At 38.1% G+C, this 13937-nt stretch overlaps 2 protein-coding genes across 5 annotated transcripts; both read left to right on the top strand.

Moving 5' to 3' along the window:
- Window positions 1–424: 424 nt before the first annotated feature.
- On the top strand, window positions 425–4589 carry LOC145730284 (facilitated trehalose transporter Tret1-like). The gene is made up of 4 exons (XM_081981416.1): window positions 425–617; window positions 670–801; window positions 847–1137; window positions 2720–4589. Exons 1-4 carry the CDS (start codon window positions 566–568, stop codon window positions 3601–3603), a joined length of 1359 nt encoding a protein of 452 aa, XP_081837542.1. The 5' UTR covers window positions 425–565; the 3' UTR covers window positions 3604–4589.
- A 499-nt stretch (window positions 4590–5088) lies between these two features.
- LOC145730283 (facilitated trehalose transporter Tret1-like) lies at window positions 5089–12331 on the top strand. Of its 4 annotated transcripts, none has more exons than XM_081981411.1 (4): window positions 5089–5254; window positions 5306–5440; window positions 9979–10269; window positions 11398–12331. In XM_081981411.1, exons 1-4 carry the CDS (start codon window positions 5185–5187, stop codon window positions 12288–12290), a joined length of 1389 nt encoding a protein of 462 aa, XP_081837537.1. In that variant the 5' UTR covers window positions 5089–5184; the 3' UTR covers window positions 12291–12331. The 4 variants fall into 4 exon arrangements, with proteins under 4 accessions (XP_081837537.1, XP_081837538.1, XP_081837539.1 ...); XM_081981412.1 differs by having other exon boundaries at window positions 5108–5259; XM_081981413.1 differs by having other exon boundaries at window positions 5144–5254; window positions 5310–5440.
- The last annotated feature ends 1606 nt before the right edge of the window (window positions 12332–13937 follow it).

Below are 13937 nucleotides of genomic sequence, written 5' to 3'. Positions count from 1 at the left end.
GCGCTTATAAATGGAAATGGTGTGAACTAAATAAAGTTAATTGTATATAACTATTACTTTTGTCAAACTCATAAGTATTCCAAAATTCTGGTAGATTGACGACTTTATTATCTATTATATTGCAACATATTTTATTTTGCTCCGCATCATTTAAATCTGTCTCAATTTCATCGACATCTTGTTTTCATTAAAACTTTGGTAGCGCACGAATTTGCGTGCGAATACAATTATATAGTTATAAATATATTTAGGTTGCAAGATAAATAAAGTCTGGGGTTCCTCGTAGAAAAAATATTGTTCCTAACTCTTGAGCAAAGTGTCTTTGTCCGCACTGGTCTGGTGCAGTATAAGAGAGTTATTAACTTAGCTAACCTGTGTTAATATGTTTGTTAGCAATGTGACAACCTAATTCTCCGCCTTCTGAATGTAATATTTACCATACACTTAACTTGTTCATTATTATTTCTTGTTTATCTTAAAATTGTTTAAGGATTATGAATGTAATGTTTAGTGTAATTCATAATGTGGCCTTACTTATTCAAGCCAGTTAGTTTTATCTGTTACAATGGAAAAAAGTGAGGGCAAGTACTGGCCTCAAGTTTTGGCCATTTGCATTTGTAAGTATTCACCGAAGTGAGGTCAAGGGCTGAAAATTGGTTAAATTTGCAGTGAGTATTGGTTCATTTGCTAATGGATTGGCAGTGGGTTGGACATCACCATACTCATTAGTATTGGCCAAAAGCGTTGATTATGAGATAACAGAAAAGGATGCTTCGTTTTTTATTATTGTCCACCCAATTGGTAAGTGCTGCAGCACTGAACTATTCTATAGTGTTTAATGTACAGGAATGCTCATTTCAAGCTTGTTTTTCTTCAAAATTTCGGAGTTTTTGGGAAGGAAAAAGTCCCTCCTAGCAATTGCACTCCCCAATTTGATCAGTTGGGTTATTGTGGCGTTTGCCAGAAGCAAATGGGAGTTCTACGCATCTAGAATGTTTACTGGATTGGCTGAATGCATTATGTTCTGCAGTATTCCTCCGTATATGGGGGAGATTACCACCCCTAGGGTTAGAGGGTATTGGGGCAATTTCCCGGTTTTTGTTATGAATTTTGGGAGTTTTATTATGACGATTTTAGGTAAGAAAACTTCTGAGTTATTTCAGAAATTTTAATCATAAGTCACCTCGAGACGTTCAAGTTTTATACGGTAAATTGTGCATGGGTGGTTTTTTGATACTGAGACGATAAAATGATGAGACTATTTGCCTAAAAAAAAAGTACCAATGCACATCTCACGTGATAAAACGTAAGGACGAGGGATTATTTCCTAAAAACACACATTTTTCAACGTTTACTTGGTACCTTCAGTGTTACGTGAAAGCCTTTTTCATGGTTCTCTAATGAGAACCATAAAAGATGAGAAGAATGTTTCAAATATGCAAACAGTTTAACTTCAATCTTAATTACAAGGGCAACTGCCGCATTCTAACTGGCACTTTCTACTAATGAGTAGAGTCCGAAATTCAAGGCAATTTTCTAAATAATAAAAGTAACCCACTTTTGACATCTAATGTGAACGAGGGCAACATTTACATGCGGGCGTAAAAGTGGTTTACGCCAGAGGTGCAACCAACATTTTTTGTACGACGGGAATAATTAAATAATTATATTTTTAACTTTTAAGTTGTAAGTATCATTTTAGTCATCCCGTATGTTAATTTTATTTCACGGGGTTTTGCTGAAAAAATCATAAAAACTCGGCTGAGCGTTTTTTTTTTAATTTTAAGCCCATGGGCGTAAAAGTACTATTTTACGCCCGCAAATAGGGGCGTAAAATATACGCCATACCCTTGTGTGGAGTTTAAACTTTGTCATTTACCAACCATCAAGAAAATCCACTCCCAAAGGAACCCCAACAACCTCCAAATCGCGGAGAAAGAAATGTTCTCTTGTTCTCTTTATGTATGTTCTTTCTCTAATTGACCCAAAAAATAACAAAAACTTAAACTTACAAACTGATCTTAAACTAAACTTTGAATTCTAAATTATCCTAACTTAGACCATATTACAAATACATATTTACGGCTCCGCTACTCTCTCCATAATAGCCCTAACTTTCCCTTTGTTCATACTACCTTTATTCCGACACAATCTTGTTAGCTTGCTCACCACCTCTGACATCCTATCTCTGACCCGCTTCGCATGCTTCTTTCGATCCATTCTTACTTCCGACACATCAATCCGTTCATCTATGCATACTCGATTCTTTCCCAACCTTACCAACGGATGTCTGATCCTGCCCGAAGCCTCGACGAACATGGCTTTGGTTTTGGCCTCGTTATAGACTATCCTGCCCTTCACCTCCCACGCCCTACAAGTCTCCCACTCGCTCCCATCTTCTTTCGATCTTCTCTTTCCTTGGCAGACACCCCTAGACCAGCACCACCTGGTCGTCTGCGAATGCCTACCCTTTCATCCTCTCCAATTACTCCGTCCAACCATGTGGTTGGATACTCGTTCATACATATCAGCCAGAGAGTATAGTTCCCAAACTGGACCCCTTGGGACATCCTCTCCCCGTTTCCCAACTTTCCCGCCCACTTCTGACCACCCTATCTTGCTGCCTAACTGCTTGCAGTTGCTAGGGTAATAGCAAATGTCAACTTTATACAGCTCTCCGTGTTTGAAATATCGTCAAAACAACTCTAATTTTTTTTAGGTAGTTACCTGAGCGTCAAAAGCACCTCATATATTTGTATGGTATTCCCTTTAATGCTAGTGGTGTTGGGTAGTTTAGTGCTACCAGAATCCCCCTACCAGCTGATCAGAGAAGGACGGGAGTCAGAGGCGCGGCAAACCATCTGGTGGCTCAGAAGACGTACAGATATTGAAGAGGAATTTCTAAGCATGAAATCAGACGTGAAGCGTCAAATGTCTGAGAGAGGGAGATGGAGGGATCTCCTGATGATTAAAAGCAACAGAAAAGCTTTGACAGCAGGGTTTTTCCTAAGGTTTTCCCAAATGATGAGCGGCCTGAACGTTTTCAATACCTATACACAAGTGATTTTCCAGAAAGCTGGCGGTGATTTATCCCCACAGGTGTCCTCAATGATTTACATGGGGTTGTTTAGCATCCTTTTGCTGATCAGCAGCCCTGTGAGTGAGAAATTTGGCCGTAAAACCACTTACTTCTACTCTATGTTAAGTTCTGGAGTGGTCCACCTTCTCTTAGCTCTGTACTTCTGCCTTGACTACTACAACGTAGGCCATTTAGACCAACTGAACTGGGTGCCCATAGGTGGGATGGTAGTCTGGGTGACCTTGGCTACTCCTGGTATTGCGGTAGTGCCAACTCTAATGCTGGGAGAACTGTTTTCCGTCAGTATTAAGTCAAAAGCCATCTCGGCTCTGATTGGTGCTTTTGGAGTCAGTGTTTTGTTCAGTTCGTATTTGTTTACTTTCTTGTCAGAAACTGTCAGTTTTTACGCTCCTTTTTTGTTTTACGGGGTGATTTGCTTGATTTCCACAGTTTTCACTTTGAAACTGGTCCCTGAGACCAAAGGAAAAACTCTGGAGGAGGTTCAACAAGAATTGAAGAAATAACTGTATGTAGGTACTTATAATAAAAAAAATATTTTGAGTATTATACATATAATAGGTATGGTAAAACTAAAACCATGTAACTGGCATGAAAACATAATTGCATGCGCGAGACAAAGACAAAAACCTAAAAAAAGTTCAAGTAGGCGGACATTTTGAATTCGTCGACTAGATTACTTGCAAAAACAATTTTGTGACTACAATATTCCTAATCCTAATCCTAATTTTCATTTATTTCGATAATGTATTTGCGATAAGTGTCATGTGTTTAGTTCGGGTTTACATTTGTACATCTTATTGCCAAAAGACCACTAACAAAACTATGTAACTAATTTAGTGGATGAATTCAGATAAGCTTCTGGCATCACTGCCCTGAAGATTTCGCCTATACTAGATATTTTATTAGGTTTTCTCTCTTTGTCTCGCGCGTGCAATTATTCATGTTTCTCTGTTAGTTACACAGTTTTCTTATGACCAGTTTTAGTTATATCTTCGGCAAAGTCTTCGGGTTCATAGCGTTCGTCGCTTTCCGGTTAATTGTCTTGATCCTCGTCGGTCATTCCAGTGTCCCTGATGTAAGTTTTTTTCCGACATAGCTTTATAAATTTGTCCTAGCCACGGGCTCTTTCGCCAATCGCGCTTTCTTTTTTCTGCTGGGATCTATTTCATAAGATTATTAGGTAATCGCTCGTCCTCTAATCGCTGTATGTACATGGCAATATCAGCAGAGTTGGTTTCTACTTTTATTGGTTTCTTTGTTTGGTTGTTTCTTACTTTCTGCATTATTGAAATACCAGTTGATCTTTGCAAATAGTTAATTTCCACTGTTAGAAGTCTCTTCTCAATTCGTTCGGATAGTTGCCAACCCTCACAGCCGTATAGTAATGTGCCAAAATTAAATTATAATATACAAAATTATTCAAAGTAAATATCTCAAACACTACTCAGGTTTCCATTGTAATCAATCAGAATAAACACTATTAAATGAAGATGCCCAATTTTATTAGCAATACCTTCATCACGTTGAATTTACTGCTGAAACAGGCAAACTTCAGAGCGATATAACATCTGTATCACACATTATCAATCATCACATTTAATAAAAATACTAATAGTAATTAAGTTAATTGATAGTTTTTAGAACGTGACACATTAAAAAAATAAAATAAGTATTAATTTGGAAAAACAATAAGCCACGCCAATTTTATACCTAAAATTATTTACACAATACTATATTTTTTAAACATCAATGTCACATCTACGGGACGCGGTGCATATTTAATAGAACTGTAATTTTAGAACTGTATATAAGAAGTCGAAATTTAATAAAATATTATATAAAACACGTGACTTAAACCGGTTTATTCAATAAAAAATGGTAAGTCACTTGCTGTATAAATACCTAACTAACATTAGTGCGTTTATTATGACGAAATTCTTATCAACAATTGCCAGGAAATTAGATTTGTTTGCCCAAGTCTGTTTTGAGGATTAATGTGGTACAATACAAAGTGCTATCAAACCTTGATTTAGCTGATTGTATAATGGAAATTTGGTTGGAAAAACATTAGTTTAAAGTAAAAGATGGCGAGTGCTGATTGTGATGTAAAAGACAAAGGCAAAAAATGGCCCCAAATTCTAGCAGTCTTAATCAGTTAAGTGGTTAATTTTAGTATTTCTTGCATCTAATTATTATATTTTTTAGTCAGTTTAGCCAACTTGTCTTCAGGTCTGCTTTTTACATGGAGTTCCCCATTTTCGGTCGTTTTAGTTGAGGACAAAGTCAATTACAACCTCACTGAAGAAGACGTGTCCCTATTTATGTTTTATCAGCCTGTAGGTATGTTTATACAGGGTGTCCCAGACCAGATTTACACACAAAGGATATCATCAAAATATAAATAGATCTCACATCATTATGACTTGATCTTGAACTTGAAGGAAAGAAAGATGTATTGATAAAGTTAGAGTTTCGTAATTATGACACTTATTGTCAATTGTAAAAGACCCGCCACATAACTATGCGTGCACGTCATCGATAACGTAATTTTAAGAACAGTAACAGCTTTACTGATCTCAGACAAAAGTAAAGCTTACTTAATGTTCTTGATGTAATATTTGTCTCTTGTGATATTATTGTACGTTTCTGCGGTCATTCTTCAACAGTTCACTTGTGAACAAACACAATTCCAACAATCTGCCACGTAGCAGTTTGTTATGACGAAAAATACTTCATTTCTGTTCTCAGATTTGACCTTAGTCTAAAGGTGTCTTTTAATATACACAAATGTCGCATGGTATTTGGAAGTCGTTTACATGTTTGTGAATGCGTCAGTGTGGTATGTACAACCAAGCATAGCGATCACCAAACTTGTATCGGCTATTGCGTTTGGTTTAACGTACTTTGATTTGAATTGCAGGAAAAGTAAATCAAAAGTAAAGAAAGCTCGAGAACCACGAAGAGGGTGGTTGATAAAGATTCATGAACATCGTACCAGGAAAGTAACTGCGGCTTGTAACTAAATGCACAATTGCACACCAACGTGAGAATACGTTGCAAGTGCCCTTTGATCTGTGTTCAAAAACCGATCTTTTTTGTTCTAGTTCACAGTGAGTCAGCAGTCTCATTTGTGTTTGCGTTCGAGTTGATTTTGGCGATAACTGCTTTGGCCCTCTCTTTATTCAGTTTTCAAGACACTATGAGTTTACAGTTGGTTTACTTCGTCGCAAGGAACTGTGAGTCTGTTTTGCAGTGTTTACTGGGGAACGTTCGTACGTTTTTAATAGAGGTCTTCCATCTCGATTTTATTAGGATAGAATCAATTTGATTTCTGCATCAACCACTCGGGGATGTCCTTGTGTAGAGTCTTCTCGCGTTTTGTTGGAAGTCTGCGTTAGATATGAAAAAATAGTTTTCTATGAAGAATTGTAGTAGACGTTCTCCTCTTGCGTTCCTTGTACCCAAGCCACACCTGCCACTTACTCCTTCACCTTCGGCGTCTTTGCCTACTTTATCGTTGTGATCACCAATTATCATAGTGATGTCTCTATTTGAAAGAGTGCCTAGTAGTTGTTCTATCCATTCCTAAGTGAGTCATCGTTGCCGCAGTAAAAGACCATGTTCTTGTTTCGAATCTCGAAATGTCCCGAACCTCTCCAGTGAGTCTCTGAAAGTGCGACTATGAGATAGTTACTGATTTCATTCTCGACTATGGCCAGTTTCCCTGTTTGAAACAGACCGAGGACGTTCCAAGTTGCGATGTTCAGTGTTGTTCATATGTTTATTCCAGTAGCTGATTTTCCATGTGAAATTTTTGTTCAATTCAGGTTCATAAATGGCGAATTATAAACTTGAAGTTGGATTTGAATTTGGCGTGTTGATAATTGCATTTAGCTATTTATATTTGCCGTCAAATTGTTGTTGGCGTTCCAGATGCTGTCGCGTTGATGTTGAACGTCAAAGCAAAAGCCAACGCCACATCCAAATCCAACTTCAAGTTTCTAATTCGACCTTTATTTGTAACATTGACAGTGCAGTCCAGTTCCACCTTGATAAAGTACAACTAAAGCTATAATAATAGAGTGAAGTTCGTAGTCCATACTGCCTCAGTGGAGGTGCATGATTTAATAGTGACGGAGGATAAATCACACAACCTTCTCTACAATCAATTTATAAGCCCTCAATCGCCAGATGCGACGTTCAATATGTTTCGGGCACTTAAGTACCTACCTATCTTCAGGAACTAGAAAGTTTAGAATTATAACTATCTTTTTACAAAAGGGAGACAGCGAATCCCAAGTTTAATATTATCTACATATTGTAAACTATGTTTATACAATGAAAAGCATAATAAATCTCTAAATTGAATGATCAAACTAAGATAAAGTTGTACATAAAATGATAAAGTAGTTACCAAGTTGGTTATTTTATATTGGAGAAAAACCTTGAGACTATTTGAAAACTAAAAATGAAATTAAAAAGGAAGACCTACATAAGCCCTGGGTCTGGACGACCCTTCAAGTTTGAGTTTTAAGTTTGAAGAAAGCAAATTGGATGCTCAAGTAAAAGAATTTCTCAAATCTTAACCATCATCAGCTCAGCCATATTAGATTTCTACTTGTTAAAAATGTTTATTTTTTGTACTGAGTATGGTGATATATCAACAATTAATTAAGATATAGCGCGTTTATTTCATCATCTGTCAGTTTGTCACATGATCATTCTTTTGCAAATGACAATCACTCGATCGAGGGATTTTTTAAATGTTATTTTTAGGGCTCTCTTTGTGAAAATATAGTTTTTGTTATTATACGAAATTATAATTATAATACGAAAATGCAAGACTGATTGACCAACATTTTTTCGAAATTTTGAAAAAATCGTTATTATTTTGAAAAGTGTTGAGGTTATGTATATAACATTTGCAATAACATAGCTTTGTGCCATGTAACTTTTTTGATCCACGCGGTAATTAGAAAAGTAAACCCTGCAAAACCTTTAGGTCGTGTGCTATAACTTTCATATTTGACATTTTTCGATAAAGTCAATAGTTGATAAGATAAGGATAAGAGCAAATGTAACCTTAAATAAGGGCCGTATAACCTTAGCAAAGTACAAAGCCTGCCATGTCTATGCACAACAAAAGCCATGAAAACATGTCCTACAGCGACAATGGAGGTCATGCTTGATCTCACACCCTTGCATCTCACCGTACCGGGAGCCGCTAAGACACCTTTGTTTAGAATGACTAAGAACGGAGTTAGAGAAAAAATCCTCGTAAGTAGGAAGGCTTGAACATCTCTATCGAAAAACGTGCGACATCTGATGTATCCGAAAGATGAAACTATCAAGAAATGTAACTTTATAAGTACGTTTTCACTAAGTTAAGCAACAAGAGAAAGTGGAGTAATAAATCTATTACTTACCGTCTGGGCGAACACACCATTGAATTGTATGCGGATGTGACCAAACACAAGGGAACAGGAGCAGGAGTGTTTGGGCCAAGAACCAAACACTCGGAGCCAACGGAAAAATAGTCCAGTATCTTATAAGACGAAATTCACGCAATATAACGATGCACTGAGATTGGGGGATTACACTTGTAAACACGAGCTCAAATTGAAGGAGAAACACGAAATAGTCAAGCTCTGGGAGTAACTCACCGGATTGGAAGAAACTTCTTTTGGAGATTACAACCGGGAAAAGAGTAAATAATTTGTAAAATTGAGCAAAAGAAACCTACAATTACTCACAGGTTTTCTCTCAGGACTCTGTCGCATAAAAGGCCACCTCAACCGGATAGGTTTAAGGAAAACACGGAGACTGTAGATTCTGTGGTAGCAGAATTATCAATGATGAGGATTTTTTTTTCTCTAAAACCGACTCAGATGCTGGCCTTTATTAAGGCCTTGAAGCTAAAGGAGGGACTGTGATAAGACTAGCCTTAGCCCAGATCCTAGTAAATCTCCCTAGTAACGGGGAGCACAATAGGCCTCAATACCGCAGTACATTGTCACCACGACAGCTACAATCTACAATAGCCAGTTTTAGTTTTTTACCACACCTGTATGTAAAATTCGCTATAAACACACTATAGGAAGGTAAATAGCCAATAAAATGCGCTATCCAAAAACTACTTTTGGATTGTGAGTTGAATTGCTTGGCTGCTAGAAGGTCTCAAATTTACTTTTTCTGTGGAAAAAATCAAACATAATTTAGATCAAAATTGACATGAAACCAATTTCCATTTATACGTATACGTACCTACCCATATAACTTAGTTTCATGGTAATCCAAAATGACCATTATTATTGTTATGACATGTTTTTATAATTCTGTTTCGAATTTATTAGACTCTATACCTATATCAGCGGTTACAAAAAAAACCTATAGTTGGATTTTTACCTTTTGAGAATGACGTCATCTTTTTACATCTTTGTTTATCGCATATCAAACATATGAAATAAACAATTTTAGCAAAAAAGGCACGTTGTTAATTTTGTCGTCCTGTCAAATTAAAAACGTTGACATTTACTGTCACTTTGATTTAAACGAATATCAAAGGTATAAAAATGCTTCGCTACAATGAGAAGGCCCAAATGCTAATTCTAAATGTGCTGTTTTTTTTTGAGTACGAAAAGAAACAGTTTCCAGATGTCAACTGAAACTCTCATGATCACTCATTTTTCAAAGCATTTGCAGGTTAAAATTTGTGATCTAATTCCAGACATGCGTGTTTTTTCACCTGCTTGACGTCATTCTCAAAGGGTAAAATTTTGACTATATCAGTGTAGCTCTTGGATGTACATCACATAAAGCATGGGACACCCTGTATACTTTCAGGTGAATGAATTCAAATAACATCGACCTATTTCCAGGAATGATCCTAATGAGTTTGGTGTTTTTCCCGTTATCCGATTGGTTGGGTCGTAAAAACTCCATTTTGCTGCTAGCAGCTCCCCATGCGGTCACTTGGATAATTACGATCTACGCCAAAACAAAATGGGAATTCTATATTTCCAGATTTATTGCAGGTACCGCGGACGCCATTTTGTTTATGTCGATTCCGCCTTATGTAGGAGAAATATGCACACCAGAAGTGAGAGATTTTTTCGGCAACCTCCCCACTTTCATATTGTATGGTGGGCAGTTTGGCATCACTGTAATTGGTAGGTTTTTTGACTTTTTTCGCTTTTTTTGTTACTATGACCTGAATCACGCCAAAGCAGCCAAAACTGACTTTACTCACTTGAACACAGTGTAGATAATTTAGAGACTGCTTAAGTCGCTGATGTCTTGTTGCTTGAGTTTTTTTAGTAAAATGTTTTGCAATTGATAAGCTAAATTTGCGGCAACTATATAAATACAATAAAAAACAATAATACGCAACCAAGTCGATTAAAGACCTATCGCCCACTGTGCAACTGTTTTGAAATTAAAGTTGCAAAGCAATTGAGGTTCCAACGGTTTGGCAACCAGACTTAAAACTTCTCAGCGCACACAAATGCGATGCGACTCGTTAGAAATCACTGTAAATCAGTAGGTGCAGCAGTGAAATTAAATTTTTAACAATGTGTTTTGGCTCAGATGAGAAAGACATTATTGAAGATTATTAATACTGTAAACAACGCAGGGTACAGAGGGAATATTGGATCCATCCATATCTAAGTACAAATGTGAACTGTAGACTGTTCGTAGCAGCAAAAGAACTGTCTCAGACCGATAGAAAGTTTATAGCATTCTTCGTGTTTTCCCACAAAATTTTCCACTTATCCCACAAATTTAAGGTTTAGTTTTTGATGACCCATTTTAAAAGAAACAAAATAAATCTGCGATATTACACACAATACGCATGAAGCAATGCAACTGCGACCGCGGATTCACGCTTGCGGACACCCAATTGAAAACTAGTTTCACTCGAATCAACTCGTGTGCGGCTTATCCCTGCAATACGTTGCCGTGGTTGCACACCGTTGCAAGCTCAACTCGTTTGCAACCACAATTTTAAAACAGTTGCACCGTGGGCGATAGGCCTCAATTCCAACTAATTCGGAGATGGGAAATTTAGTGATGAAATGAGGTTTCCGGTATCTCTTACGCAAAGTATACTCTGAGGTTAGTTTTTCCGCACAGTTGATAGAGATCGCAAAAACAACAACGACAAAACATTTCTCAATATTATACCTACATCAATATTTTTGAATTCTGATATTGCCTCAGTACGCCCCTGTTATTTATTCCACACTCAGTCATGGTCTGATTGTTTAGTAAAGGCACTAATTTTGAATAATTTTCAGGCAGTTACTGCAACGTAAAAATGACGGCCTACCTGTGCCTCTCCCTCCCCCTTCTTCAGGTCGTCCTCACTTCTCTCCTCCCCGAATCCCCCTACCAACTAATAAAGAATGGGGAAATGGAGAAGGCGAGGGCCAGCTTAAGGTGGTTTCGCCGAAAACAAAACATTGAAACAGAGTTTGCACAAACGAAATTGGATGTGGAACGTCAAGTGTCAGAAAGAGGAAACTGGCTTGATTTACTCAAAATTCCCAGCAATAGGAAAGCTTTGAGGGCTGGAGTGTTTTTGAGGGTTTCCCAACAATTGTCAGGAATTTCCGCGTTTGCCACCTTCACTCAAACCATTTTTCTCAAATCTGGTGGAACTTTCAGCCCTCAATATTCGTCCATGATCTACACCTTTCTGATTTGGGTCTCCAACTTGTTCTGCAGTATTGCTGTAGGGAAATTTGGCCGTAAAACCTCGTATTTCTACTCTTTGTTAACGTCCGGGTTTGTGCTTTTTCTTCTCTTCCTCTACTTCTTCTTAGAGCAGTACCACCTAATAAATGGAGCTAAGTTCAGCTGGTTTCCATTAACAGGGATGGTTGCCTATGTTTTCACATATTCGTTCGGCTTAAGTGTGGTTCCTACATTAATGTTAGGAGAACTTTTTTCTGCCAGCGTCAAATCCAAAGGTCTTGGAGTCCTTATCCTGGTTTTTGGTGTTGGCATCTTGATTGGTTCCAACCTATTCCATTTACTAGCAAATAAGATAGGATTGTTTGCTCCTTTTCTGTTTTATGCTATTTGTTGTTTTGTTTCCTCGTTTATTACATTAAAATGGGTTCCTGAAACTCGTGGGAAAACTTTGGAGGAAATTCAGCAGTCTTTGAAACTCTCTGGAAGCAGTTAGTAGTACTGTAGTGTTAATAAAATAAAGTTAAATAAAAATTAGTTTTTTCCTTTAATTGCCTGAAGGGTGAAGAAAAATTTAGACGGACTACGAAAGTACCTTAAAAATAACCTGTTAAATTCAAGTTTGAAACTGAAAGCTTTAAAAACTTGAAATAGCATATTGTACAACAAGGGTGAATAAGAAGAAAATGTCCTTATCGCACAAAGACAAAAATTTGAGCACGACGCCAAATGCTCAATCGGAGATTTAAAGATTATTTTTTCTACGACTAATTGAAACCAATTTACCAAAGTGTTACCAAATTGGAATCAATCAATGTTTTCGGTATCCTGACGGTGTCAGTCCTCAAGGTACCCTTCTACACGGCGTTTTACATTCACGCACTTTTAGCCATTTGCAGCCTTCCAGACACAGGGGTCCAGCCTGGGTCTTTCTTTCTGGCTCTTATGGATGAATGAATGGCTGGAGCAAGTAATGGGTGAAGATGAACGAGTAGGGATGTATACGCAGGCATTCGCTGATGACCAAGTTTGGTCGGAGAAGATCGGCCAAGGAGATAAAGAGAAAGTAGTAGCGAGTATGGGAAGTTCGTAGAGAGTAAAAGAAAATGGACCGGATGGTCTACAGTTAAACAAAAACAAGAGCAATGTTTATCGAGACGTCGGGCAGGATTAGACTTCAGGTCGTTAGGTTGGGTCAGGTTAGATAAAAAGAGCTTGTATGTATAATACATCATCAATGGCACACGGCCGTGGCATTTGGTGTTGTTGAGTGGAAGGGAAGGAATGAGAGACGCGGCGAATGAAAAAGACAGGCCTTTCCCGGGGTGGAAGCTGTAGGATGAGGAGCTTGGCGGTAAAGAGAGATGTGTGAGGAATTCAATCAATTGTAGAAATGGTCAGGAACAAGGTGGGAATAATGACAGCAGAATAATGAGAGCAAAGATATAGAGTGCGGTTGTCATGGATAAACATGGATAATGAGGGCATCCGACTGGCAGATCAAGCCACCAGAAATGCCAGGTGGCGTTAAAGCAGATTGGGAAGTAGTAAGAATGCGGGGGTGGAAGAATATGTCGAAAGAGAAGAGTGATTTGGTGATGAGCGGGTGGCAGAGAGAATGAGACAATTCTGAAAAGGGAAGGAGTGTGTAACGAGGTGGGAAGAGACAGGTTGCTCGTGTCTTTTCTAGGCAGTCAGTTGCTGACTGTGCATGGCAACCTGTCTGCTTGCCTCCAGAGATTCGGGATCAGGGAGAGTGGACATTGTGTGTGGAATGGCAAAAGAAACGCCAGTGCATGTCAGGGATGAGTGTGTGATAGTAGAGAGAAAGAGAGAGAGAGAGAGAGAGAGAGAGAGAGAGAGAGAGAGAGAGAGTGGAAGAGTGGAACTGAGAGCAAACGGGCTGACTTGGGCGGGATTAAGTTTAAGGAAAGAGGGCCAAATGGATAAGGACTCAGTCAGGCGAGTATACAGTGTGTCCCAAATGGCTTCTACATGTATTGGGATCTCGAAAACGGTAAGAGCCACAGAATCGGTTAAATGGGGAAAGTTTTAGAGAATTTTATGTGAAACTTATTTCCGGTTTCCAAATTAAATTATCTTTCTCCGTTTTCCGGAAAATTGGAAAAACGTCAGAGGCTGC

Source organism: Ips typographus, linkage group LG6, assembly GCF_016097725.1.
Source record: "Ips typographus isolate SLU linkage group LG6, UJ_Ityp_2.0, whole genome shotgun sequence".
NCBI lineage: Eukaryota > Metazoa > Arthropoda > Insecta > Coleoptera > Curculionidae > Ips > Ips typographus.
Note: the sequence above shows the minus strand (reverse complement) of the source record. Positions and strands in the feature narration are given on the sequence as shown.

Coding starts and splice junctions, on each gene's coding strand:
- LOC145730284 (XM_081981416.1), top strand. CDS start 566: ATGGAAAAAAGTGAGGGCAAGTACTGGCCTCAAGTTTTGGCCATTTGC. Junction 618..669: donor AGTTTTGGCCATTTGCATTT/GTAAGTATTCAC, acceptor TTAAATTTGCAG/TGAGTATTGGTTCATTTGCT. Junction 1,138..2,719: donor TTTTATTATGACGATTTTAG/GTAAGAAAACTT, acceptor AATTTTTTTTAG/GTAGTTACCTGAGCGTCAAA.
- LOC145730283 (XM_081981411.1), top strand. CDS start 5,185: ATGGCGAGTGCTGATTGTGATGTAAAAGACAAAGGCAAAAAATGGCCC. Junction 5,441..9,978: donor TATGTTTTATCAGCCTGTAG/GTATGTTTATAC, acceptor ACCTATTTCCAG/GAATGATCCTAATGAGTTTG. Junction 10,270..11,397: donor GTTTGGCATCACTGTAATTG/GTAGGTTTTTTG, acceptor AATAATTTTCAG/GCAGTTACTGCAACGTAAAA.